This window comes from Caenorhabditis briggsae, assembly GCF_000004555.2.
Source record: "Caenorhabditis briggsae complete genome, chrX, whole genome shotgun sequence".
NCBI classification, from domain to species: domain Eukaryota; kingdom Metazoa; phylum Nematoda; class Chromadorea; order Rhabditida; family Rhabditidae; genus Caenorhabditis; species Caenorhabditis briggsae.
Genome location: NC_013491.2, coordinates 17,756,853 through 17,781,954, shown reverse-complemented (window position 1 = coordinate 17,781,954; position 25,102 = coordinate 17,756,853). Strand labels below are relative to the sequence as shown.

At 36.3% G+C, this 25,102-nt stretch overlaps 2 protein-coding genes and 1 non-coding gene across 3 annotated transcripts in view; 1 reads left to right on the top strand and 2 right to left on the bottom strand.

Annotated features, from left to right (window-relative positions):
* Window positions 1-478: 478 nt before the first annotated feature.
* Cbr-lron-3 lies at window positions 479-7,410 on the bottom strand (the record flags this gene model as incomplete). Its single annotated transcript, XM_045240461.1, has 9 exons — window positions 479-658; window positions 1,226-1,364; window positions 2,342-2,499; window positions 3,476-3,574; window positions 4,358-4,482; window positions 4,712-4,830; window positions 4,875-5,020; window positions 5,808-5,918; window positions 7,354-7,410. The coding sequence occupies 9 exons, from the start codon at window positions 7,408-7,410 to the stop codon at window positions 479-481; spliced, it is 1,134 nt and encodes a 377-aa protein (XP_045093454.1).
* A 4,405-nt stretch (window positions 7,411-11,815) lies between these two features.
* Window positions 11,816-11,936, bottom strand: CBG28393. The gene is made up of 2 exons: window positions 11,898-11,936; window positions 11,816-11,862 (listed from the first exon to the last, which is right to left on the bottom strand). It is a non-coding gene (tRNA).
* Window positions 11,937-20,386: 8,450 nt separating this feature from the next.
* The window catches only part of Cbr-dyn-1, a gene marked incomplete at both ends in the record, with an annotated part of 12,606 nt that continues 7,890 nt past the window's right edge, over window positions 20,387-25,102 (top strand). The window contains 6 exons of the mRNA XM_045240460.1: window positions 20,387-20,553; window positions 20,894-21,724; window positions 21,796-22,299; window positions 22,345-22,494; window positions 22,556-22,666; window positions 24,179-24,458. Coding sequence (XP_045093453.1) covers window positions 20,387-20,553; window positions 20,894-21,724; window positions 21,796-22,299; window positions 22,345-22,494; window positions 22,556-22,666; window positions 24,179-24,458 — 2,043 coding nt within the window. The remainder of the gene's footprint in view (window positions 20,554-20,893; window positions 21,725-21,795; window positions 22,300-22,344; window positions 22,495-22,555; window positions 22,667-24,178; window positions 24,459-25,102) is intronic.

Genomic DNA, 25,102 nt, shown 5'->3' with positions numbered 1-25,102 from the left:
CATTTACTAGTCCTCAATCTTCAATAACATTTATCATGTATCTCAATTCTCTGTGTTACGCTATAATTGTATTTTTTGAAAAATCCAGCTAGCAATCTCCACCCCACACTCCACATTTCGTTCCTTCTTTTGAAGGATTCTTTACTGGTAATTTGATTTCCCATTATTTTGTCTTCTTATCTGTATTTTTGCTCTCAAAATTGATCCCAAGATACCACCACAATTTGTTTTTTGTTTCCCCTCCCAAGCTTTATATAAGATTTCTATCATTTATTTGTCAAAGCATAAGATATATGAAAATATTTTTTCAAAAACAAAAATTGTTGTATTCATAATTTTGAAGAATTTTGGCAAATAGGGAAGCAAGAGAAGAGAGGAAGAACAAATCAGAAAGACCGGTCAGTGGCGCTGGAACACGAGAAAAAAGTTAAAAAAAAAAAAAGGAAAAAGAGCATTTGTGGCGAAAGTTTTAGAAATTTTAAAAGATCTGAACCAGACAAAAAGCTAGGATCAGGAAATTTGCAAAATTTGAGTAGGCGTGGCTTGTAAATAGAGGCTCATCGCAGGTCAGCTTGTTCAATGGCACTTCTGCGATCCGTGCTCCAATATACATCTTGGGACTTGCTCGGTCGCATACTAGACTGTTCTTTTCGCGTACCTGAAACAAAATTAATCCTGGAATCAAACATTCAACACTATGTAAACATGGTCTGATTGATACTCCAATATTTAGAATCATTTCATAAAATTTTTGTTTCTAAATTTTGGACGAGACACTTTTAAGAGGTTTTCGATAAGAGCGAGCCATCGAGAGCCATGTACACACAGTTTGAGGGAGCAACTTTTTTGCAACATTTTTATTAAGTCTAGAGGATCAAGAGAACCGCACCAACCGCCCACGAATACAAGTTTTTGTTGTACATATATGGAAAAAGTACTTCCACTTTTCATTTCTGCGGGGGCCGCGCATTGTGTCTGTCACGTGTAGGGACAAAAAAGGGTTTTTGGGTAAGGTTTTCGAAGGTAAACATGTTCGATACAACTTAGACCCAGTGCAATACAGTTGTAGTTAGATGTTTGGACAAAAAAGGAGCAATAAATGAGCACGAAATTCTCAAAGTGCGGTCCAAACTCGTTTCAATGATCGATCAGAAGGTTTAAAAAATGACAAAAAAAAGTTCATGGGGCTCAGCGAAGGTACAGTGTACCTTCAAATAATACTTACCGATTTGGTCGAACGTAGCCAAGTTATGAAATCTTTGGAGTTGCAATCGCAGTAAAATTGATTCCGGAGCAAAAACGTTTCGGGTTGAGCTTTGTTAGCAAGGGCACGGAAATCGTCAGGGATCACGTAGAATTGATTTCTGAATTAGTTTGTGAAATTTGGATTTTTGGTTTTTTATTGTTCCATTTGTATTAAGGTTGTATGTGAAACAGAAATACCGTAATAGATTCGACACTGTCCAATTTGAACCCCTATATCTCCTTTCCTGTGAAAGGTATCAAAATGTGATGAACTTAGAAATCTTAATCATAATATCAAGCTTGTTTTGTCAGTTGACACATTTTTGATATCTCTCGCGGGAAGCGATATAAATTGGCTCGAAGTTCAAACTGTTAGGAGATGTGTGGGACCGAAATTTCAATTTTGCAGTTGAAATTTGAAATTTTGAGAACAAAATCAGGAATAACTCAGGACATTTTGGAGTTATGCGAAGACCCATTTTGACTATTTTAAACCCAGTTTAGACCGATTTTCAGGAAATTATTGGACTATTTTTTGACCCAATTCAGACACATTTGGCCGATTTCGGATCATTTTCAAACAATTTTAGAACGCTTTTGTGTTTTTTACTGTAATTTGGAGTTATTATAGACATTGGAGGATTTGTAATCGTTTTGTATAATTTTTGGGATTTTAAAGTCGATTTTTGACTTTTTCGGGTCTTCTCCGCCAATCTTCAGATCATTTTTTACAATTTCAGGTTATTTCAGGCTATTCTACGATGCTACCATATGTAAACGATGCTACCATATGTAAACGATGCTACAATATATACGACGCAACCATATAAGGCTATTTTCAAACCACTATTTGCCATTTTAAGTTATTTCAAAAAAATTTTGGATTTTCCGATTTTTCTTTCAAACTTTCTCAACCCTTCAGATCTTTTTTCTTGTTTTTTTCCATTCTCCACTCTTCTAAATTGAATTGTTCCAACAAAACGCGAAAAAAAGGAAATGAAATTGCATCCTCAATTCCGAACCTAATTTCAATTACTGCAAACTCAATTTACTTGAGTGCACTGTGCTCTTCAAGAACCAAAAAAACAACACCAACCTGCTAAGATTGATCGTTTTCACATCCTTGATACAAGTTTCGTTGACGATAAAATTCTTCAAGAAATTCTGACGGAGATCCAGAGTTTGGAGTGCCGGGAATGGGCAGCCGATCTCGAATGGAACGTTATGGATGAAGTTGTAGGATAAGTCAAGGACCTGAAAAAATCCCAGAAAAGTTCAAAGTTTCTTCACGATGCTATCAGCAGAGGAACATTCTGGACCTGGATTATGCAACATGAACCCAACCAGCCCTCTATCTGTCACCTACATCAACAATCTGTCTAATAATGATGACACGTCATTCGCACAACTCATCTCAGATGTTTTTCGACCCTTTTTGCGCAACAAGAAACTCTCGCACCCAATCTTATCGTCCCGTCGGGGTAGTTTCAAAACAGTTGCATCACTGGGACAATGGTTCGTCTGATCTCTTGAACCATCTCCTTTATCTGTTCCTATCTGTCTGGCAGCCGTTCTTTTCCACCACCACGTGTATATTAAAAGTGATGTCATTGGCATATATTCTAGCACACTGTCTGTTTGCAATCATAAGACCTTGCAATATACGGGGAAGAATTTTTTCTGCTGTTGCTTCTCTAGGAGAGGGAATAGCATCATAATCCTAGAAAAGACCAGCGGTTTTTCTGCTGCTTTTCGTTTTCGACATTCACTTCCGATGTGATAAAAACGCTAAAACGCTACTTTGTGTCTTCTCGTGTTTGATCGGAAGTTTCAGGCAACACTTCGACATTCAATATTTCGAGAAAACATGTTTCAATGGAGACGAACATAGGGGTCGGGCTACATAACAATCTTTGACTCTAGTCAACATCGTGTACGAAACTTTACAAATCATAAAAAATAGGACCTAGTTTTGACCGTATACACACACCCACGCGCAGTTGTAAAATGTAGCGCAAATCGGATCGAGGGATTCTGATCATACCACAAAAAAAATAATAATCGCCCCGCTTTATGAATGAAATGACGAATTTTTTTCTTGGCCGATTTTGAACAAAACGATTTTTGTTCCAAATCTAAAACACAACGGTTATAAAAAACTTGAAAACAAGTTAGGAACAAGTTTGAAACATCAGTTGTATGAAAATATTGAATATGAGGGATCTCTCACCTGGAGGTACTCGAGTTTGGCTTGTCGGAACATTTCTAGCATAAGGTCAAACTGTTGAGTACGGTTCATGGTGACAGTAAAGGCACGACGCATGTAGAGCTGAAAATTAGTTGAAAATTTATTGAATGCCATAAAAAAATAATATTCAATTTTTTTTAATTAAAAAGTTTAAAAAACCTTAAGGTGGTTTAATCGTTCAATGTGCAATAAGAAATGCTCAAAACTTGAAAAAATCCAAACTAACTTTGAAAAAAATTACCAAAAAGCCGATAGGAACTTCAAAATGTTTTAATTGGAAATCTTGAAATTTTAAAAATTAAAAATCTATATTTCTAGATTTCTAAATTCTAAATCTAAAATTCTGAATTTGAATATTCAAAATCTAAATTTCTAAATTCAAAGATTCCAAATCTAAATTTCTGTATTTCCCAATTCAAAATCTAAATTTATAAATTCAAAAATTCAAAATCTAAATTCCTAAATTACTGAATTCAAAATCTAAATTTCCAAGCGTATGGTTCTAGAATGCTATGTTCCGGCCACTGATAAAAAATTTTGAAAATATAAAAAATTTCAACTCAAAATTACGAGGACCTGAAAACTGCAAAATACAAAAATACAGATTCATTTTTATAAAATGTATTAATTCGAAAAATTGAAAGTCAAAAAATTTGGAAAATAGGCGAATTAAATTCAAAATAAGCTCAAAAATATGGTTGTTCACTTTTGTACCTTTGAATTCGTTTTTAAAGGTACCCTTGAACATCAGTTTTGGGAAAAACTGGATATAATTATATATTTTCAGAACTAAAGTCTCTTTTTAACTTTTATCGTTTCCTGGTATCGTACAGGTGCTCAAATCTTATCTATAAAAATTCTCACCTGCGTCAAATGTGGTGTATGCGTCAAAAAATCGACGTCCCTTGGTCTGAATACAATTTCGTTGTTTGAAATATCCAAAACTTGAAGATTCGGCATATTCCGTAATGCATTGCTATTCAAGTTTACTGAAAGAAAGAATATAAACTCATTTTTCCCACTCTGCTTTTCTCTATTTCCTCTTCCTACAACTAGATTCCTACTTAATAGACTACACTGGTCCGTTGCAAGTAAACAACCATAATGAGGGGCGACTCAATCTCTCTTAGGTTTTAGCAGGAGGAAATAATTGATGGGGTGGCGAGCAAGGGAAAGAGCTTTTCAATCCCTTGTTTTGACCGAACGGCATCCGCTTACCAATGTAATTAGCAGAAAGGTTTAGCTTGATAAGACTGTTTTGAGAATCCGAACCAAATAATGGAGTAGACGTAAGATCTTGAAAATTGTTTCCATGGAATGTCACACTTTTGATGTATCTGAAAAGCCAAAATTCGTAGTATAATGAATTTAGGAAACTCACTTATAATTAGTGGAAATATCCAAAAAGACATTTGCGTCCACAAATTGAGCATTGATGCACGAGTAGTCGCCGGCGGATGGATCACATTGACAAGCGGCATAGTCGGCTAATTTACCAGCGCAAATTAGTTTGTTCTCAATAGCTTCCTGAAGAAGGGGTTTATTAGTAACATATACGACATATGTTGAAAATTTTGAAATTGAAATTGAATGCAAATGGTTGTTCCTGAATTATTTGAAAAAGAACATGTATGTAATAAACTAATACAAAACGTATTGGCACCTTTCAAGCTACAGTCCCCGGTCAATAAGATGTGCAACATCGTTTTTAGGTTGATTTTTAGTCATTTTGACCATATTCCGGAGTCTGTAGCTTGGCTGTCAAGTTTTCAATCGTATTGAAAATTTTGGAGGGTGTAAAACAGATCTAGATGGAGAACTTTGCATTCACATAATTTTTAGGATGTTCTCAGTTTTTCAGCTTTTTGCCAGTTCCTGAAAGACACCTTTTTTCACGGTTTCAGTGCAGAACTGGCTAAAGAAGAGTGATTTTCAAAAATCGGCTAATAGCTGAAAATTATTGATTTTCAAAAAATTCTGTAAACGCAATTTTTTCACTTTTGGTCCATCTTTCTCCCTCCAAAAGCTTCAAAGTGATTTGAAATTTGCCCATCTAGATCCAGACGTCTGAAATGGCCGAAACGGCCAAAAATCAATTGAAAACTATTTTTTGTATATCTCATTGGCCGGTATTTCATCTGAATGCATTTGAGTTCTGAAATTGCATCACGTATCACAGATTTTCCGGATTTTTCAAATGATAACTATTCATATTTTAAAATTCCGAAATCAATGATTCTAAAACTCAGAATTCCAATATCCGAGTATTGGTGGTCAACAGTTGATTGCTCATTTTTATTTAAAAAAAACTTACATCTCTATATTGATACTCCTGTCGGTTTCCAGCCTGAACCACCCACGCTGTTGAGCTGATCAACAGGTAGGTGATGGAGATCAGCCAACTTCGTCGAGGAATATTGTAACTCTGAAAAAATCAAATAGTTTCACATGTACACAGGTGGAAAGCCACAAAAAGTTGACAAGAAAACAAAACGAAAGCAGTGTTGGTTGGAAACGGGGTGGAATGGCTCGAGTCAATATTTATTAGGCGGCAGTGAAAATACCCAAGGGAGATGAATAGTTGGGGCGAGGATGAAAAGAAGGAGGGGAAGGGAAGGGCTCCGAGAAAGCAGTAGGAGCTCAATCTAATCCCAATAAGAGGAGAACAAGAATTTGATCGTTCCGTTGGGGTGGGTTTATATGTTTGCGGATTCAATTTAATTAGTTTTCGAAGGATTTTGTGGTTTTTAAAAAAATTTCTCTGGTTTTTTCGAGTAACTTTTTTAAAAATAATTCGATTTTAAAAATTTATTTTTAAAAATCAACAAAAAATAATTTTGAAAAAAAGTAATGAAAGGTTGTTTTAACTTGCAATACCGGTCAATAAAATATACAGAACGTGGTTTGTCAGTTGATTTTTGGTTATTTTGACCATTTTCAGAAGTATGGAGCTCGGCTTTCATCACTTTGAAAGTTGTGAAGGGTGCAAAACAGACCAAGATTCGAAACTTTGAATTCGCAGAATTTTAAAAAAATTCCTAGTTGTTCAGCAATTTGCAGATTCCTGGAAGACCCTCTTTTCGACCCGTTTTTGTTCTGAAAACGTTAAAAAAACAGGTATCTTTCGAATAACGGCAAATAGCTGAAGATAGGAACTTTCCGAAAATAATTTGATTGCAAAATCTTTAATTGAGGTTTGTTTTACACCCTCCAAAATATTCAAAGTGATCAGACACTTGACAGCCAAGCTCTGAGCTCCTGAAATTGGTCAAAACAACTAAAAAACGAGTTTTTGAATATCTTGTTGACCGGTACTGTAGATTTTGAGACAGAAACATTATCTCACTAACTAAGCAATGACACGCAAGTTTTACGAAATTAACATACTACTCCAAAGACACTCTACTAGTTTCAAAGGAGAAGTTTAAAACCTCATTAAATATTTTCAAAATGAGTAAAACGAATGAGTGGTAGTAAGGAAGAAGAAGCAGACTTCAAAGGGGGGGGGGCGGGTCATTCTGAATTGTAGAGAATGAAGAAAAGCAAGTAAAAGAAGAAGAAAAGAGTGTGAGAGCATGTATGTATGTGTGACGAGAAGGTTCTCCGGGCCTTCTTCCTCTCCCTCTCGTCTTCTTCCCGGAGACTAAGCATAAACACCCGTTTTTAAAACTGCTTGCTCACTGACCTATAATAGCCTACTAAATAGCGTTGAAAATGAAAAGGAATGAGGTGGCAAAAAAAAGTTAAAAAGAGAAATTTTATGAGTAAAGTGAGAGAAAGAGAGAAAATGAGAAAAAAAAGGGAGAGAGAGAGAGATAATGAAATGAAGTCGGCTGGACTTTAGCTTTGTGTCTACGAACCGCACTATCGATTTTTGATCTTATCATCTTCTGAATTCTCAAATTCAGCCGCCGCATTCAAAAACTGGAAAAATTGGAACACTCGTCTTGACTCTCAATTATTTCACTGTACAAAAAACTCGGCTTGTTTTTCCAGATCGCTCAGAAAGTCAGTCGTCGCACAAACAATTGGGCCAGATGGAGTTCCAGGAAAACAAGCAATTTTCCAATAATTACCCAGACACTTCCTTCCAAGAGCTTCTGGTTCTGGATGGGGTATAGTCGTAGGAAGTGCTTTGAAATATGAAAACGACCTTCTGGGTAGACAGGATAAGTGCTACACAATTTTGTACTCGGGAATAATGATAGAAAGAAAGAAGATAAGGTCAATCTTATTGGGTTCAAGATTGTATAGCCTAGATTTAAAACCCGAGAGCCAAAGCTGAAAAGAGAAGGAAGATGATTAAGGTATCGTCAGGATTTCAAATATCAGTAATTAATTAATGTTTATGTAATTAATGTTTCTGAATAATACATCAATAGAAAATATGTTTGAAAATTATCATAAAAACAAACAACAAAAAATTTTAAAAAATGCTAGACCTAATCAAAACTGTTTTTTAGTCGAATGGATTTCATTGGAAAAGTCAAAAAATCTTTAAGCCCACTAAAACTTCCTATGACCATGATTCAAAAAATTACAGTATATGAATTTCCGTGATGTCTCTAAAAAATTCTAGTCGAAAAATATTCATTACCGTCGATAAGATGTAAGTCTATTTTGTTTAGTCTATTTTTTATTTAGTCTATTTTGCTCATTTTCAGGAGTCTGGTGCTCGGACGTCAAGTTTCCGACTACTTTGAAAATTTTGGCGGATGCAAAACTTAAACGAAATGCTTAGTTTTCAGTAATTTGCAAATTTCTGGAAAATGCCCTTTTTGGCCTGTTTTTGCATTGAAAACGTGAACAAGCCGGGTCTTCCGCAAAATGGCAATATAAATAAAACTAGGAATTACCAAAAAATTCTGTCAATGCGAAGTTTCAAATTTAGGTCTGTTTTACACCCTTTAAAATTTTTAAATTAATCAAAAACTTGACATTGGGGCTTCAGGCTTTTGAAAATGGTCAAAATCACTGAAAACAAACCTGAAAAATATGTTTCAGTGTATCTTATTGAGCGGTACTGTGTTTCTAAAAAACGATCGGTTTAAGAGAGCTGAAAGAAATAATATACCTTTTCTTTCCAAATTTCAGAAAAAACCTATCAATATTAAACAAGACACGAAAATCTGACACAAACCAATTGCATATTTATGCACAAAAAGCGGAAAAACGAGAAGAAAAGCTGATGAATGATTTATGAGTTGTAACATGGAGCAAAAAGACAAAAAACTTGCTAGAGAGAGAGAGAGAGAGAAAAATAATGTCGGCACGGCGGCTGAAGAAAAGACACGACCACAATTTTTCAGTGGTTGTCGAAAAAATGTTTGCCAAAGAAACAAGAAGACGAACAAATTGAAGGCACCAGATGAAGAATGGATGAGGTATCTGACAGGCAGAGAGATAGGAGGAAAAGAAGACAAAATGCATGATTTTCTTGAAAAGTTTTGAATACAGAGTATGTATGCTCCCGCTCCTTTTTGTTCGGGGAACTTTTTCGAATATCACGGGAATCATGTGAGAGACATGGAGGGATAGAGAAGAGGGAAAATGGGAGGAAATTCAATACGGACGGACCAGCACAGCACAGCTGAATTCAAAATTTGCGACAAGAAATGTATATCGGGACCCCCGGGGAGAGTAAAAGTGAGAAAAAGAAATAAAAGAGAACGAAATGGAAAATGGGACGCGGACAAAACAACGTTGTATCTATCTTTTCATCTGTCATCGCAGAGTCAATAATAGTCGGTGTGAATAGATGATGAGGCTTTTTCAGTAGGATCATATGAGATGAATGATTAAAATCTTGTTTTGGTCAGTATGAATGAATTTTTGATGAGGAGGAGTTGTAATTTGAAATAGTCGCTTTCATTCAAATTCCATGGTTTAGTGATGAGTAGTTGGGACTAGCTAGTTGGGAAGTAGGATGTCAAGTTTTACAAATAAATACTTGCGAAAATTCTTAGACCTCTGGAAATTAGAAAATGTATTTTTCACGTTTCAGCAAGTTTTGTTAATAGGAGCTTTTCAGATATTCCGAAAAAATCATAATCCAAAAATCTGTAATAGAAGGGTCCCTACTCTGTTAAGTTGGATTCAATTATATCAATTCCTATACGAGATATCAACAACGAGCTGATTGATAAAACACTTTTGATATTATAATGAACAATTTATCAGTTGACAACTTTTACATATCTTTGACATGAATTGAGCGAAATCGGCTCAAAGTTAAACATTATAGGCTTCTTCTATTACAGGTTTCACGGTAATTCAACTAATTTTTGAAATATTCGGCATGAATGCCCCTCTTAACTTTTAATTTTGCCCAATTTTGCTCGGTTGCTGTCAAAGATATTAGAAAGTTGTCAACTAATGAATTGTTCATCATAATATCAGCAGTGTTTTAACAGGACACATTTGGAAAAATACAGATTACATTAGTTACTTTTATTGAAATTTCTGAAACTCTCAACAAATCTATTGACCAATGATACTTGTGAAAACTTCGATACCAGTCGGAAAAAACTATATCAATTCTCCCACAATGATAAAATTTCGAAAAAAGCAATTGCAATGATTTCGTAGAGGGCGATGAGAAGAGCGCGAGGCAAATGAAGATAAATGATGAGAATAAGAATACGAAAGAAGATGGACTGAGTGGAAGACGAAGGACGGAAGAAAGAAGAAAGAGTTGGGATGGGGAGAAGATTCTTGTCAGACACATTTCGGCAGGCCTCATGTTTTATTTGTCAGCTGAGACAGCAACGAGTGAGTAAAAGTGTGGGTGATGAGCGAGAGATAAGAGCAAAGAGTTTGAGAAGCATGGGTCCCTTGTGAGTTGATTTAACCTGCTTTGCATACGCCGAACATGCCTTTTTTATTCCGAAAATAGTTGGGAGATGATTTTTGTATTAAAAAAATCGCATTTCCACTGCACTTCAATATTCTGTACGTGCAATTTGAGCTAGAATATCTTGGTTCGTCCAAAATGTATTAAGAATCGGCTAATTGATAACATCTTCATCCTAATATTGACAATATTCGATAAATTTTCACATTTTTTAAACGCTCGAGAGAATTGAGCTGAAAGGACATGCAAAGAACATTAGAAAGAATACGGTTTTTCAATTTAATTGAAAAATATATTTTTAGAGGCAGCGGTGAAACTGGTTTAAAATATTAAATAGAATGAAAATTTCTCGGGTTTTTAATTGAACTCTGAATCTGATCTGAATTTTCCCAAAATTATTTATTAATTTTCAAAAAAAGGTTGCTCTTGAACACTTTAAGTACGGTAAGGGACCTGATTTCTTACTCTGTTAGAAACTTTTGTTGATATCCATACTGATATCACATGAACGCTTTAATAGAATACTACGCTAAGTTTGTATTTCGAGCGCAATTATCTCAATTTCTGTTAGAGATATCAAAAATGTGTTAACAAACAAAATGTTGGAAATATTATGACAAATTTATTATTTCTTGACACATTTTTGATACCTTAATAGAAATTGAAATAATTGCTCTCAAAAAGCAATTTTAGAGTGGCCTTCAATCAGAGCGTTCACGGTGCATATCCTGAATGAAATTCAAAATGTTTTGATATTCACCATTTCGCATATTTTTGAATATTCAAAGTTGTGAAACATTTTTGTTCCTGACTCTCAATGATAGAATTTTTAGAAAATCCCATAAAATTCCAAATGCTTTGTTGTCTCCTACTGAACGAATTATGTCCTCTCTCTCATAATAAAATACTTGCCTTCATTTGTCAGCAGCTAATCACCGGCACCACAGATGGCACCCAAAACGTGCTGTTGTCTCCTAACGCCTGAAAAATCAGTATTCATCGGTGTAACCAAGCATAACAAACTGAATATTCATGACAGACAGTTGCAAAAAGTGGTTATGGCTCATTTGGGGACAGTGAAGCGTGAAGATTGAATAAGAAATGAGTCACAGCGGGCAGCGACTAGGATGGGTGATTTTAAAAACAGGGGGCAAATGAAATGGGACCTAATGTAAAAAGACTAATGAAATTGATTGACTGATTGATGGATGTTTTATGGGAGTCGAGGTTTGGTTTTGCGGTAACAATAAGATGATTTTTGCTGTAAGGGCTGATGAGGTGGAATTTATTCATTTTAAAAAAATTGTATGAGAGAAAAAAAAAGCAAAAATGCATTTTTCTTCGTACTTTACAAAAAAGACACAATTTTTTTTCTAAATGAGGCTTCGATTTTAAAGGCATCAGCTAAATTAAGTTCCAGAAAAAAAATTATTTTAAAAAACTTAAGAGCCCATAAATGAAAAAAGATCTGCACGAAGTGGGATTCGAACCCACGCACCCATACGAGTACCAGAACACCCAGTCGACCTCGTACTTGAGGTAAGCGAACACGCTTGAGTCTGGCGCCTTAGACCACTCGGCCATCCGTGCTACGGGAGGGAGTGTGGTATTGGCCGGTTATGTATGGCCGGTGCGATAAGGAGAAGAGGGAAAGATGGAAGAAGTAGTGAAGAAGAGAGAAATGTCGAATACTAGGGTTAGAGATGTTGATAAAAATTGGAAAAATGAGAATTTAAAAAAAAGAATATTGGAAACTACAGGGACAAAATAAGAAGAACCAGATCGATTTTCTAAAAAGAAACACTTTAAAAAACTTAATTGAAGTGTATTTCAGAAATAAATAAAGGTGTGACATAAAAAATTATATTATCCGTAAAATGGTTATTAGGTGTATATCTATATCTTTTGAAAAAAAAACATGAATTCAATTGAAGTGAAATGAAGATTTTAAGAAATCTATTTTGGCATTGCGAAATAAAAAATGTAAAAAAATCAAAAATCACCTTATCTGACTGATACACAAGAAAATAGGTCGTCGCAAAAAACAACCAAGAAAATAGGAAATGCTGTGAAGTTTGACATTGACAAAACGGTGGGAACATCTTCAGAAAAGCCCAAAGGCTGCTTGAAAGCTTATTCGTGAGAAACCCCTTTTCCAAAGATACGGTACGCCAGTTTTGTTGTTTTTTCAACTTTTAAAGTGACGGGAAATGTAGTCTCAATTGCCTGCAAGCGTTTTTTGTCTTTTTCTTTTTTTTTTCAGCAATCTTGAAGACAAAAAAGACGTGTATAAGTAAGTAAACAGAAGAAGAAATAACGACGAAGAAGAAAAAAAGACAAGAACCCTTTTCTGGAGGCCGAAGAAGGGTAATCATCCATTATGACATGTTTTGTCTTTTTTATGTCAGTTAAATGGCCTTAAGTAGCACTCGGGGGTTGCCTTTGGTGCCCCCAGGAAAAGGATATGAGAAAGCAAATGGCCATAGTTCCTGAGATATTTGACTAGTCAGGTGGTTTTCTTTTAAAATTATTTTTGTATTGTGGATGAAGAATACAAAGCACAAACACTATTGTACGAATAGGTGGAGAAAAATAGAGAGAGATAGAGGCGAGAAATGCATAGTAGTGAACCAGTTTGAATGATATTTTTTCCCAGTAAAAAAGTACAATTGGTTATTTACAACTATCAATAAATTATTGAGATTGACGGGAAGATAATGATCTTGTAATTTGATAAAAAAATGATTACGTGCCTATTTTGTCTTTCTCTAAACAAAAAAACGAAACTGAGCGAATTGCAATTTCTCACACCAAAAGTGTAAGTGAAAACGAAAGTGCGGTGAAAAAAAAGATGAGTAGAGAAAGTAATTAGAAGCAAAATTGCATCAGAAAAAGAGACAGCTAGTGAAGGTTTCTAGAAAAAGGGAGCAGTTAAAAATGAAACTAGCTTAAGCAGAGAAAAAAGGAGGAAAGTATGAATATCTATTCCTATTGGTTTTTTTTTCCTTCTGCGACAATTTTTCTTTTTCTTTCTCGTATTTTTTTCTAGTCCTTTCCGCCCTTTTGAATAGATTGTCTAGGGACCATGAGGGCAGGAGCAAAAAAGGGTACGGATAGGATAGCGACAGGGAAAAAAATTGGCGCGGAGCATGTTGCATGCTTGACAAAGATTCGTTAGAGTATACTCGGGCTCCGATACCCCCTTCTCTGTTGTCGAGTTAGCGCCCCAAATGCAGCCAGCTATTTTTTTTCCGACTGATCTGGACAACAAAATGTGGATTTCCTGGAATAGAAAAGCCGTGGATAAGGACTACTACTATAAAAGCGACCGCCAAAAAACTGATGTTGGAGGGATGCCGAAACATTTCACGCATTTATCTTGTGCACGGTATGTCTCCACGGATTTGGAGAAAAAACACAGAGAAAGAAGTTAGAGCCATCAGTTAAAAGTTGCGATAGCTTGGGAAGATAGTGTTGTGATTAATTACAAGCGCTTAGAAAAAAAAGAGAGATTTGAGCGATTTTTTTCCGAAATAAGACGCACGAAACAAAATGAGCAGGCAGGTCGACATTAATGCATAGGAATGCCATAGGAACGAAGCTCATTTTTTGCTTGGTTGGGAAAATCAATGAATTCTAAGAAAATGAAAATAGAGCGTTTTTAAAACAATTACGTTTAGTTAAAGTTTTTCGAAAGTCATAATAAATTGTTTCTATAATTATTGTGAATTGTAGTAACTAAAAACAATTGAGACATTGCTAGTTTTTGAAAATATTCAAAAATATTCAACTAGTGTGAAACCTATAATAGGAGGGCCCATGCACTGTTATGTTTGAGCTCATCTATCTCAATTCGTATGAAAATATGAAAAATATGTTAATTGGCAAAAAGCTTCTGATATTTTGATGAAAATCTTATCAGTTGACTACTTGATTATATCTCCACTAGTAATCGTAAAAAATTGGCTTGACGTTAAAAGTTAGAAGGCCCCTCTATTGCAGGTTTCACGGTATTTCAACTTAACTTTTTCCGAATCATTAGGCACAAAAATAATATTCTCATCATACTGAAAATGTTTGAAACTGTCAATGAAAAGGAAGCAGTCCTGTCAGTAATATCTGGAAGATCTTGATGCACTATTTCCATGAAAAGCTATAAGACTTTTCTGAAATTCATTTATTTTCATGTACTCAAACGTTTCTTGGTTTTAAATTTAGCATAAATAAGTAAAGAACTTTCAGAAAGGGAAACCTCTAATATAATTAATTAGCAATTAGCTGAACTATTGACCCTTTTCCTGTTATTGTAAACTTTCTGGTCTTAAAAAATATATTCATATTTCATAATCATTCCTTTTGGTTTTGTTTTCAAACGTGACATTCTGAATCCCGATTTTTTTTCCATTTGTTTATTGAATGTTCTGAATTGTTATTTTGAAATTCAATTTCCAAAATTTTCATGAAATGTTCTAGAATAATGCATTAGTCATCAAATACATAACAATATGTTTCATCATACGATTTTTCGAATTTTCATCTTTTCAGCTTCTTTTTCGTCTTTTTTAGAAAATGTTCTTCCGTTATGTATACTGTTTGGATTCATTTGAATTTCAACATTCGTTCTTCTTCTTTCCTATTTTTCATGTCAACCATCTGGTCCCCTGTCTTGTCGTTTTCCGGCTCAATGCTACTCAATATGTCATATGCCTTCAGAATAAGAAGACGAAAAGAAAATCTATTGAATTCTCATATGCTCTTTTTTTGTCGAGCATCTCAGTTTTTTCCCCATTCACTCTCATTTCTGATGTAGTTCCCACGATTTCACCGAACAACACAATTTTAGAATTGCTGATTTCTCATTTGTGGGAAACATTATCAATTTTTGAGAGTTCTCATCTCTGTTAGAACCATTAGAAATTGTTTGTTTTTCAGTGGCCAACTCACCCAGTGTGTAAGTTGATATAAGGCATCAAAATACAAATTGCGAGGCGGATCCTCTTTCCTTTTTCACGTATTTCACTTTTTCTAAGCATGCCTGAACTTTTGAGTATTGGCAGCCGTGCAAAAACAATCTGGAAAAAAGCGAAGGTAGAAAAAAGAACTTGAGCCCTTGGCACCCCATTTTTTGAGAGAAAATTGCCTATTTTCCCTCTTCTTTTTCTCTGCCCGTTGATTTATTCACCGCCTACAATTTCTCATCCAGTTTGGAGGGCAAGCTGCTTCCTAGCAGAGAGCTCCGATTTCCACAAGTGCGTGCTCATCGAGAGAGCTTCACTTTTTTTGTCGTTTTTTCGCTTTTTATTCAAACTTGTAGTTACCAGTGAATACTTGAAAACTCTAAAAAATATCATTCCAAAAAATTAAGTTTTGAAATGAATGAAATCACGGTAATGGAAGCCATTTAAAACCGGCTACTTTGAGTTCAATTATCTTGATGCCTGTGAAAGATATCAAAACTTTGTGAACTGATAAATTATTTATCATAGTTCTATAAATATTTTATCAGTTTACAAATTTCTGATAACTTCCACAGAAACCAAGATAATTGAGCCCAAAGTTGACAAATGGGTGGGCTTCTTTTAAAGGAAATATGGTAACTGGAAAGTCCGAAGCCTTGGTCCATGATCCCAATTCTCATTCCGAACCCATTTCCAAAAAAAAGACCTCCCTTAAAATCCTTAAAATCCCAATCCTCTCCCCCAGAATCTATATCATTATACAGCTAATGCATCCTCCGCCTTGTCTTTTTACGGCTCGCTAGCCGCCGCCAATCTTCCTACTGTACTTTTATGGTGCACGGGACTCCGGAGGAAATTGAGCCGAAAAAAAGCGCGGCTCTTTTCTCCCCTCCTCAATCTTATGTTATTTCCCATTTTCTTCTTTTTTGAATTCTCAACGAATGCTCCACTCTTTGTGATTAGCCTCATTTTTCTTCTCTCATTTTGCCCTTCCATTCATCCTTTGATGTCTATTCTTAGAGCATCTTTCATTCATCCACCAGTTTCCTAAACGTAAGTCTATGGTATCTAATAACTAGAAATTCCCAATTGTTGCCAACTTTTAGGCATCTGTGAGCAAAAAAAAGGAAAAGAAAAGGTTCATAAGCTGCCTTTGCGGGGGTTTCTCTCTCATGTGACTGGGTTTATGTGGGTACAACCCAAAAGAGAGACAGGACTCACATGAGGTCTTCAAAAATTGAGCCGCAGTCCCACGGGATTCATCAAAAATCGTTTTTAAATTTGGTTTGGATATGGGTGAGTTGTATGATCTATGAGTTGGAACTAAATTTGGAACAGAAGTGAGAAGTTCTGTTTTTAAAATGGTTTTCATATTTCCATTTACGAAGAAATTCACCCAGTAACGCCATTTATCAAAAACCTAGAATTGTACTGTTTTTAAAAAATTGAGACAGTAGAAGTTGGTTACCGTAATAAAATGCCTCAAAATGAGAAGTACCGTAATCTGAGGACTTTTTCGTTTCCCGGATCTATTTTTTTTTTGATTTTCGCGTTTTTTCCTCCACTTTTTGAGTTGCTTGGAAGGATCAAACTAAAAAAATGTATCTAAAATCAGTGAAAATTGAGAAAAGGAACTTTAGGAAATTAAAAGGTTGCCCGGTTACTGTAATTTTTGTTTCGGGATCATTGGTCTCAATTATCTCGGTTCCTTCAAAAGATATTGAAAAACTGTCAATTGATAAAATTTTGGTGACGTTTTGATATATAATTTATTAGTTGATCATTTTTCTATGTCTCTTGAAGGAATTGAGATAATAGAGCTCGAAGTTCACTTATAGGGTGGGCTTTTACTTGATTATTTACAGTATTTCAACAAAAATAGTATCACCCAATACTCCCAAATACTTTTTTCTTATTTGTTCACATATTTTATCTCTGAAAATAGCTGTAAATTTAGTGTCGGAGGCTTATGATGGTGATTTGAGAGTGTAGTAATGCATCTCTGGGCTCAATTTAGTTGGAATCGTGAATCAAATCCTTGAACCAAGCTCGTGAGAGTTTTCTGCCAGTATCTGATCGGTTTATTGTCAAATCCAGTATCTATATCATGCTCTCATCTGAATTATTATAAGAAAAAAAAACTCAGATCACAGAATTTCTCACTTCTGTTCCAAATTGAGTTCCAACTCTCTCATACCATCACCAGATTTGAAAACCCCGTTTGACTATGTCTGATGAATTCCGCGGGACTAGGACTCTATTTTTGGAAAATTTTGGAATTAATTTACTAATCAAACTCAAAAGTGATTTCCATTACTTTTTCATGACTTCCTTCAAATCGATTTTCATTTTTCCTCTGTATCTGGTTACTCGACCCAACCTGGTTACCAGCCCGATACCATCTAACAATCCCAAGTTGCTTCTCATTTTCCAAACCTCTCCCGTCGACACATCTCCGTTTGATGTTTTTGGCTCCGACTCAGAAGCAAACAAGAAGAATTGGGAACACAAATCGAATTCAGCCAATTAGATGGCAACGGCGTCCCTGACTACTCATTTCCAGGGGGGGATATCCATGATACTGAAGCTCCTCCAGCCTCGCTTTTCACTTTTTTTCCATTTTCTCTTCGTTTTTATATTCCTCCAGTCCTTATTTTTCAAAGAGCTCTAAACTTTTTAAACTTCCAGCTATCTATAGCAAATCATAATCTTGTCATGTTACTGTAATTAAAAAACAGAAGCAACTGCAACAAACTTCTACCAAAATCCAAACAAGAAATTTTTCTCCATGCAAATTCGCGGAATGATAATCCTGACGAAAATAACAAAACAAAACCATGGATAATAATTTTTCTTTTTTCTTGCAATGTCTTTCGGATCAGCAGCACAAACACAAAAAAAGATATTTGGAGGAAAAATAAGAATTCGTTGTTTTCCAACCAATATTCTGTCTGTCACTATTTGAAATACTTTGTATAGACAGATCTGGAAAGCAAAAAAAAAAACCAAACTTTTTCCTCTTCTTTACTCTCTTCTTTCAATAGCATTGGACCCCGGGACCATGGGGGGTCACAGCGAAGTCGTCATCGTCGCCAACGGCTCCTCTCCGTCAGTTCTTCTCCTTTTTTGTGGGAGCCATGGGAGAAAAGAGGGCAGCAAAAAGAGCTTCAAACTGCCGCGCTCTGTGCTTCGGGAGCTCTAACACGTCCTGTCTATTCTTCGTCTTCTGCTTCTTCTTCTTCTTCATCGACGTCTTCTTTTTTCGCTATCCCCCCTGCGCAAGAATATGTACATACGCGAAAAATGTGCGCGGAGGGGCCCCCGTGGTCGTCCGAGTAGTGCGCTCACGCAGCCCCACACATACACATTGGAGAATATCGACTAATCGAAAACGCCTCCTTCCCCTACTCTTTTTTCTTCCTTTTTCTTTCTTCTTTTTTTTCTTAGTCTTTTTTTTTTTTGCTTCTTCATATTGTCTACGGGTCCAAAACCACCACATGGTGACGAATAAATTTATAGTTGCTAGAATGCATGCATCTGAAAAGTTCTATTCAATTCGTAAAGCAGCTGATATAAGCAATCTCTTGCTATACATACAGTATCGGTCAAAAAATGAACAGAAACGTATTTCTCTGTTGATTTTTGGCATTTTCAAGAGCATAGAGCTCGGTTGTCAAGTTTCCGATCACTTTGAAAATTTAGGAGGGTTGAAAAAATAGATTGAAAATTTTGCATTTACAAATTTTTTGAAAGTTCCTAGATTCTCAGCTATTTTCCAATTTCTGGAAGACATCTTTTTCAAATTTCAGCACAAGAAGAGGCAAAAATTGTGTATTTCAGAAATCGAGAAATATCTGAAAATGGTCAAAATCAACTGAAAATTACGTTTTCTGAATCTTATTGATTGGTACTGTAAGGGTTGGTACTGTATAATTATTGGTTAGTACTGTATATTAAAATCTAAAGAGACTGTTTAACAACAAATTCAAAAGTTTAATGCCAAAGAAATCGAGCGAAAACACTAATTCGATTGCAGAAGATCCACTAACATTTCTAATTAGACTGTAACATTTCTAATTAGACTGTTGACATTAATTGGTTCACTACATTTATCAAGAGTCCTAAAACTGAATTAAACTATTTTTCCTCCAGTATCTCTTTAATAATTGTTTATATTAACTATGTCATAGGTGTTCTATATCTTCTAACTTTTCTTTTGTTTAGTTTCTCACTCCAAATCGTTTATTGGGAATGGCTACCCACTCAGTTTGCCTTATTCTGTTTTTTTTTCATTTCGATTAGTCACTTCTAATTTTTTATCAAAGAGTGTAACAAATTCTTTGACTCATTTACAAGTTTACATCACTTCCTTTTCTTTTTCGGTTCCAGTTTTCCAATAGCAATAAAGTGATAGATACACTCTTCCTTTGACGGTAGGTGTTGTTTGTTTTCTCTCAACCCCATTCACACTGATGCGGGGCAAAACAATGATGATAGATTTTAATAGGGGAATATGAGAACATATTGTTGCGATGATTTAGATGAACAAAACCTCTGAGTCACTACCTAGAATAATTATTACAAAATAAGCATCGAGAAATACGTCAAGGGCCCTTCCCTTTGCGCATATACCGTTTCCCGCCGCGTTATGTGCCTTCTCATCGGACGGAAGCCGCAGCAATCGTCCTCCTCCTCTTCCTCTTGGCCTCATAGTGACTCACTGTGGTCACTTCTGTTTTCCTCTTACCCTCACTTTCGTGTCTGCGTTCTCTCACTCTCTCGGTGCGTTTTTGTATGGCGATCGCCTCTTCTTGTTTTTCCAAACACTCAAACACCGTTTTGCCGACACCGATTCTGAATTTTGGATATGTTTGGCGGCTTTTATCGGCTGTTTTTTCATACTTTTTCGTACCAGTTGTCCTATTTTTGAGCTAACTAGCCAATTTTCTTTGTTTCCTTTTTATTCTGTTGATTGGCAACGCATTCTCGTTTTGCATCTTCCTAATTTCGCATCACGCTATTCAATTTATCGATTTTCCAGGCAGTTCACACTTCTAAATCCATTACCACCCTGTTCCAGCCATGGCGTGGGCTAACCAGGGAATGCAGGCGCTGATCCCTGTGATCAACCGCGTCCAGGATGCTTTCTCTCAGCTCGGCACCAACGTCAGCTTCGAACTTCCACAAATCGCTGTCGTTGGAGGACAATCCGCCGGAAAGTCATCAGTACTGGAGAATTTTGTGGGAAAGTGAGTAATAAGCATATTTGTAAACCGGGCCTTTGCCAATATTTTTGAGACAACTGAATTAGATGCGATAGAACTCGACGACTACTACAAAATGATAATATTTTGAAAACTGTATATTGTCTATGAACAAAGTTACAAGCCATAAAGTGGCCGAACCCTTTTTTGGTTTGTTTCGTCTGTTGCTTTGTTCATAAACAAGACAATTTTTTCCCGAATAGTACCATTTTGTAGTTCCATTAACCTGATAGGCTCAAAAATTTTGATTGTGAAAGAACCTATGGCATGGCCAGGGAAGGCATACGTCAAAACAAATGCAAACCAAGTCTATATGTTATTCCAGAGACTTCCTTCCGCGTGGTTCTGGAATTGTTACTCGTCGTCCATTGATCTTGCAACTCATTCAAGATCGCAATGAGTATGCCGAGTTTCTCCACAAGAAGGGACATCGTTTCACGGATTTTGACGCTGTCCGAAAGGAGATCGAGGATGAAACCGATCGTGTCACGGGACAAAACAAGGGAATCAGTCCCCATCCAATCAACCTGCGTGTGTTCTCCCCAAATGTCTTGAACTTGACTCTTATCGATCTTCCGGGTCTTACCAAGGTTCCAGTCGGAGACCAACCAGCCGATATCGAGACCCAAATCCGTGACATGATCCTTACTTTCATCAGCCGCGAGACCTGTCTCATTCTGGCCGTCACACCAGCTAACAGCGATCTTGCCACTTCTGATGCTCTCAAACTTGCCAAGGAAGTCGATCCACAAGGACTTCGTACTATTGGTGTTCTTACCAAACTCGACTTGATGGACGAGGGAACCGATGCTCGTGAAATTCTGGAGAACAAGTTGTTCACCCTTCGTCGTGGATATGTTGGAGTTGTTAATCGTGGACAGAAGGATATTGTGGGACGCAAGGATATTCGAGCTGCCTTGGATGCCGAACGCAAATTCTTCATTTCTCATCCATCGTACAGACATATGGCTGACCGTTTGGGAACCACTTATCTCCAACATACTCTTAATCAACAACTCACCAATCATATCCGTGACACTCTTCCAACACTTCGTGATAGTCTTCAAAAGAAGATGTTTGCTATGGAGAAGGATGTTGCTGAGTATAAGAACTTCCAGCCAAATGATCCTGGACGCAAGACCAAAGCTCTTTTACAGTGAGTTGTCTTTTTCAAAGGACTTAAAAAATGAAGATCAAAACTTCAAAAGTAAAATATCATTATTTCAGAATGGTCACTCAATTCAACGCTGACATCGAGCGCTCTATCGAAGGATCTTCTGCCAAACTGGTTTCTACCAATGAGCTATCTGGAGGAGCCCGCATCAATCGTCTTTTCCACGAGCGTTTCCCATTCGAAATTGTCAAAATGGAAATCGACGAGAAGGAGATGCGAAAAGAGATTCAATTCGCTATCCGTAACATCCATGGTATCCGTGTTGGTCTCTTCACTCCAGATATGGCTTTCGAAGCGATCGCCAAGAAGCAGATCGCTCGTCTGAAGGAGCCATCGTTGAAGTGCGTGGACTTGGTCGTCAATGAGTTGGCCAATGTTATCAGACAGTGTGCTGACACTATGGCTAGATACCCACGTCTTCGTGATGAGTTGGAGAGAATTGTGGTGTCGTATATGCGGGAGCGTGAGCAAACTGCCAAGCAACAGATTGGATTGATCGTCGACTACGAGTTGGCCTACATGAACACCAATCATGAGGATTTTATCGGTTTCAGCAAGTAAGAGCCAATTTTTTAGGCGCGTAGCATCACAAATTATTTCAGCGCTGAAGCAAAAGCATCACAAGGTCAATCGGCTAAGAAGAACCTCGGAAATCAGGTGATCCGTAAGGGGTGGCTCTCAGTGAGCAACATCTCCTTTGTTCGTGGATCCAAGGACTGTTGGTTCGTCTTGACTTCTGACAGCCTGAGTTGGTACAAGGATGATGAGGTATTATTAGACAACTTTCGGAATGCAAAAAGCGATAAATTTTAGGAAAAAGAGAAAAAGTATTATGCTTCCATTGGATGGAATCAGATTGAGGGATATCGAGAGGGGATTCATGTCGCGTCAACACAAGTTTGCACTTTTCTACCCGGATGGAAAGTGAGTATCCTTGATATTTTCAGGGATTTAAAAAAGAATATATACTGTCTATTCAATAAAACGTGGGCGCGCCGCAGCCCACGTTTTAGGGCGTTCCTGATACGCCCCTTTTTGCAATAGTGGCGCACACTTTTTTGGGGATATTTTTCCCGGAATTTTCAGATGTCATTTTTTACACTTTTTCTGATTGAAATTGGAAAAAATTGAGTTTTTAGTGTAAAATCATCCAGAAAACATGAGTAGCACACCAGAACGAACTTTCCGCCATCAACCGGCAACCCCAAGAAGCTAACGCCGTCAAGGTATGAAGGCACTGAAGCAATTCTGGATAAAATTGATATTTTCTGGATGATTTTACATTAAAATCTCAATTTTATTCAATTTCAATGAGAAAAATTGTGGAAAAATACATCTGAAAATTCTGAGAAAAATATCCCCGAAAAAGTGTGCGCACACGTTGCATAAAGGGGCGTGTCGCGGAAGCCCCGCCCCTTGTCCAGATTTTTTTGAACAGACAGTATATATATATTCATATGAACTGTATTGGTCCATAAAGTATACAAAATATGTAGTTTTCAGTTGATTGCGATCATTTTCAGAAGTCTGGGGCTTGGGTGTCAAAATTGCGATCACTTTGAAATTTTTTGAGGGTGTAGAACAGATCTAACTCGAATCTTTGCACTTACAGTTTTTTGAAAACTTCATGTTTTTTGAAATATTTGCTGATTTTTGAAAAGCAACTGTTCCGTTTTCAGTGCAAAAACAGAAAAAGGATACTTTTTAGAAATCGGCGAATAGCTGAAAAACTAGGAATTTTCCCTAAATTCTGTAAATGCAAAGTTTTCAATTCAAGTCTGTTCTACACGCTCCCAAGATTTCAAATTGATCAAAAACTAGACAGCCGGCGTCCAGACACTGAAAGTAGTCAGAATCAATTTAAAAAAATGCTTTTGTATATCTTATAGACCGTTACTGCAGCTACAAAAATTTTCGAAATTCGCACGCTTTTTCATCAACGTCATTATCCACAGTAGTAGTATTAAGCTAGGAAAATTTTTCTCAAAATCACAAAAGCACTACTGTATTAGCATGACTATTTTCTCCGTTAGAAATCGAAAAAAATTTCTCCATTTGAAAATTAAAAATCATTTTTCAGGAAGTGAGTGTATAGTTTAATCTATATTTTACCGCTTCTTCTCTTCTCTTACCTTGTTTCAACTCTATCTTTAAGAGATATGATTTGTAAGACAAGAATCATTGAATATCTGTGTTGTCGTCATTGTGAACAGTTTCTTCTACCCTTCATATTTTTTTGGACAATTTCCGAACCAACCCAAAAAGATTCCCCTAAAATTTTCCTTTTGTAGTTTCTATTCTTTCCATTCCTGCTGTGACAGTTTCAGTTCGGACAATGGCATGCGATATGCTTCATAGATGATCAGATTCTGAATACCAGCATGATTGTTATTCATAAGATTTTCTTGTTTCCAAAATGACCTTGTCTTTTTTCAGGAACATTTACAAGGATTACAAGCAACTCGAGTTGGGATGCAACAATTTGGATGAAGTCGATGCCTGGAAAGCTTCATTCTTGCGTGCCGGAGTCTATCCAGAAAAACAGAAGGCACCAGAGGACGAGTCGCTCCCAGAAATGGAGGAATCGTCGATGGATCCTCAATTGGAGCGTCAAGTGGAGACCATTCGTAATTTGGTCGACTCGTATATGAGAATCATCACCAAAACGATCAAAGATTTGGTGCCAAAGGCTGTGATGCATTTGGTTGTTAATCAGGTGAGGATGGGAAAAAATCAGCACCTGTGATAACTGGACTGATTACGGTATTTCGTAATTTTTTGAGTATTTGCTCTCTAGTAATCTCTGCAAACAGTGATCGTTCAAAAATGATGGCTTACACAAATCATATCAATGACTCATATCATTTCATCACATTCAAGGGGAAATGTCATCAAAACAATTTATCAAGAACTCTTCAATCAATTATATTAATAAATAAGATATTCTGCTGGCGCGAAACGGGCCTCCGACCATACAGTGCCGGTCAATAAGATATACAAAATCGTATATTTCAGTTGATTTTCAATCATTTTCAAGAGCCTGGAACTTGACTGTCAAGTTTATGATTTTGAAATTTTTGGAGGGTGTGAAACAGACAAAGATTGAAAATTTTGTATTCTCAGCATTTCTCGAAAATTCAGATTTCTAGAAAAAAATCCTGTTTTCCACGTTTTCAGTGCAAAAAAGCAAAAAAGATATGTCTTTCAGATTTCATCAAAAAGCTGAAAAACCAGGAAATTTTCAAAAAAATCTGTAAATGCAAAGTTTTCAACCTGGGTCTGTTTTCCAAATTTCCAAAAATTTCATTTTCCAAAAACGTTCATTTTCCAAAAATTTCAAACGGTTCTTAAACTTTACAG